Below are 2,174 nucleotides of genomic sequence, written 5' to 3'. Positions count from 1 at the left end.
AAATAACAACAACAGCGAAAATATTAATTATCAAATTTACACAGACTTATTATATTTACAGACAGACATCGTTGCACACACACACATACATACATGAACAATACGTGTTGTATCATCATGCCTGGTGACGATTTGTCAAGTTTGGATTGTAGCCAAATTGAGACAGACGCCACCGACACCGCCATTACACTTTCAATTTCAAACTCAGTCATTTACCTCCCTCAGGGGATGTTTTAGAATCAAAACCAAGCAGCAGCGGCACAAAAAAGAAAACAAGGCAATTCAAACGAATATGGACTTGGTTGGCTTATTTAATGAGAATTTATATAAAAATAATGAATTCCGGCTGGAATGGAATTAGTCTGTTGAAAATATTACAAATAATTAGTAGCAAGCGGCTGCTGTTGTTGCTTTTTTGCGCATTTCGAAAAGGATTTCAAAGGTGATCATTAGCGGAGTGTTCTGTGCGTTACTGTGTGTTATAGCAACATTATGGCCCAACATTTAAGGTTATTTTGGCTGATGGCTTTAATTTGCAGCATTTGTTTGGCAAATGGACGACAAATTCGCTATAGCCGTTATAGGACTGAGATAACCGAGGATGCTGTAGATGCCGGCAATACTGTTGAACCATTCGAAGTGGAGGCAACAGTGCGTGAGATTAAATATGCCCCATATCCTGCTGCCGGCTTTAGGCCCAGCAAACCATTCCCCTTGCCAAATGAAGAAAATAACGAAAATGAATCGGTCACAGAGGATGTGGCTGCAGATAGTTTGACAATGACCACAACTGAAGGTTATGTCAGTGAGACCACAACCAGTGCTGATGTGAATGCTGTAGATGATGGTGATGTTGTAAAGGCCCCCTATCCAGCAGCAGGTTTTAGACCAAAAATTCCTTTCAATTTGCCAAATAGAATTCAAAGAGGCGATATTACGACTGAAATGCCACAACTTGAGGAGACCACTAGGGTGTCAACAGAAAGTGAAACCACCACCACGACATATACACCCGACTTTAGTACAAAAATTCCATTGGCTGAATTCACCACAAGAATGCCAGAAGTTACCGAAGCAACAGTAGATGAGGTTACAGATGCTCCCATAAGTGTGGATGATGTTAAGGCACCATATCCACCAGCAGGATTTAGACCAAAAGTGGCTTTCAATCTACCCACAGAAAATCAAGAAAAGGAGAGTGAAGAGCCCGCAGTTGTGCCGGAAGAAACGACATATGTCAAGGCTCCATATCCTCCCAGTGGTTATAGACCATCCAAGGCTTTTCTTTTACCCAATGAACAATTGAGGGCAGAAGAAACCATGGAAGAAGAAGCTAACCCATCTGAGGACAATAGCAAGCATCCTCCTTGTGGCTCAAGCACAAATCCCTTGTTACCCAAGCCAGCTGATGGCGCCAAAACAGATCCCGATTCTGAGACAATATCCACTAATTCACAAAATGTGGAGGAAGAAAGTAAAGGAGACGAAGAAGAAGTAAAGCCAATGGAGGACAACAGCAAACATCCAGCTTGTGGTTCAAGCACAAATCCCTTAGCACCCAAGCCAGCTGATGGTGCCAAAGAAGATCCCGACTCTGAGACAATATTTATAAATCCTCAAACTGTCGTAGTGCCAGTTCGTCTGGCTGCCCAACCTCTTATCTTAGCAAGGCCTTTTGTCTACACAACGCATGTACAAACCTGGTAGACGACAACCAAGTGAGCTCTCCTTCCCTTTGTAAATTTAAGTTATTGTGCAAAATTTTATTTTTGTTCCAAAATTTCTTTCAGTATTCCTACTTATTGTTATAATATTTTGTTAAGTTTGATTTTATGTGTGTATTTTTCGCTTAATATTTTATCAACCAAACAAAAAAAAAAAAGAGAGAATGAAACTACAGAAATGCATAAAAATTCAAAACTTTGTTTAAATATTTTTTTCTACAATGTTTTTGTTGTTGCTGTTGTTGTTGTTTTGACTCACAAAATATTACCATATTTGTCGTTGTAATTTTTGCTGTTTGTAACAGCTTTCTAGGTCACTGTAATAACACCAACACTTACACCAACAACACAAACAAGTCTATTTCATTTCACATTCATGTCGAGAACATCACAAAAAAGCCAACAATGAATGCCCCTGCAATGACTCCTCTCCCTGCCCCACAGCTGTAG

The 2,174-nt window shown here is 39.9% G+C and overlaps 1 protein-coding gene across 1 annotated transcript; it reads left to right on the top strand.

Annotated features, from left to right (window-relative positions):
* The first annotated feature begins 340 nt into the window (after positions 1 to 340).
* Positions 341 to 1,920, top strand: LOC141403630 (uncharacterized). The gene has a single exon (XM_073986362.1). It carries the CDS (start codon positions 493 to 495, stop codon positions 1,705 to 1,707), a length of 1,215 nt encoding a protein of 404 aa, XP_073842463.1. The 5' UTR covers positions 341 to 492; the 3' UTR covers positions 1,708 to 1,920.
* The last annotated feature ends 254 nt before the right edge of the window (positions 1,921 to 2,174 follow it).

Source organism: Musca autumnalis, unplaced genomic scaffold (assembly GCF_047663935.1).
Source record: "Musca autumnalis isolate F117 unplaced genomic scaffold, ASM4766393v1 scaffold_4, whole genome shotgun sequence".
NCBI classification, from domain to species: Eukaryota; Metazoa; Arthropoda; class Insecta; order Diptera; family Muscidae; genus Musca; species Musca autumnalis.
Note: the sequence above shows the minus strand (reverse complement) of the source record. Positions and strands in the feature narration are given on the sequence as shown.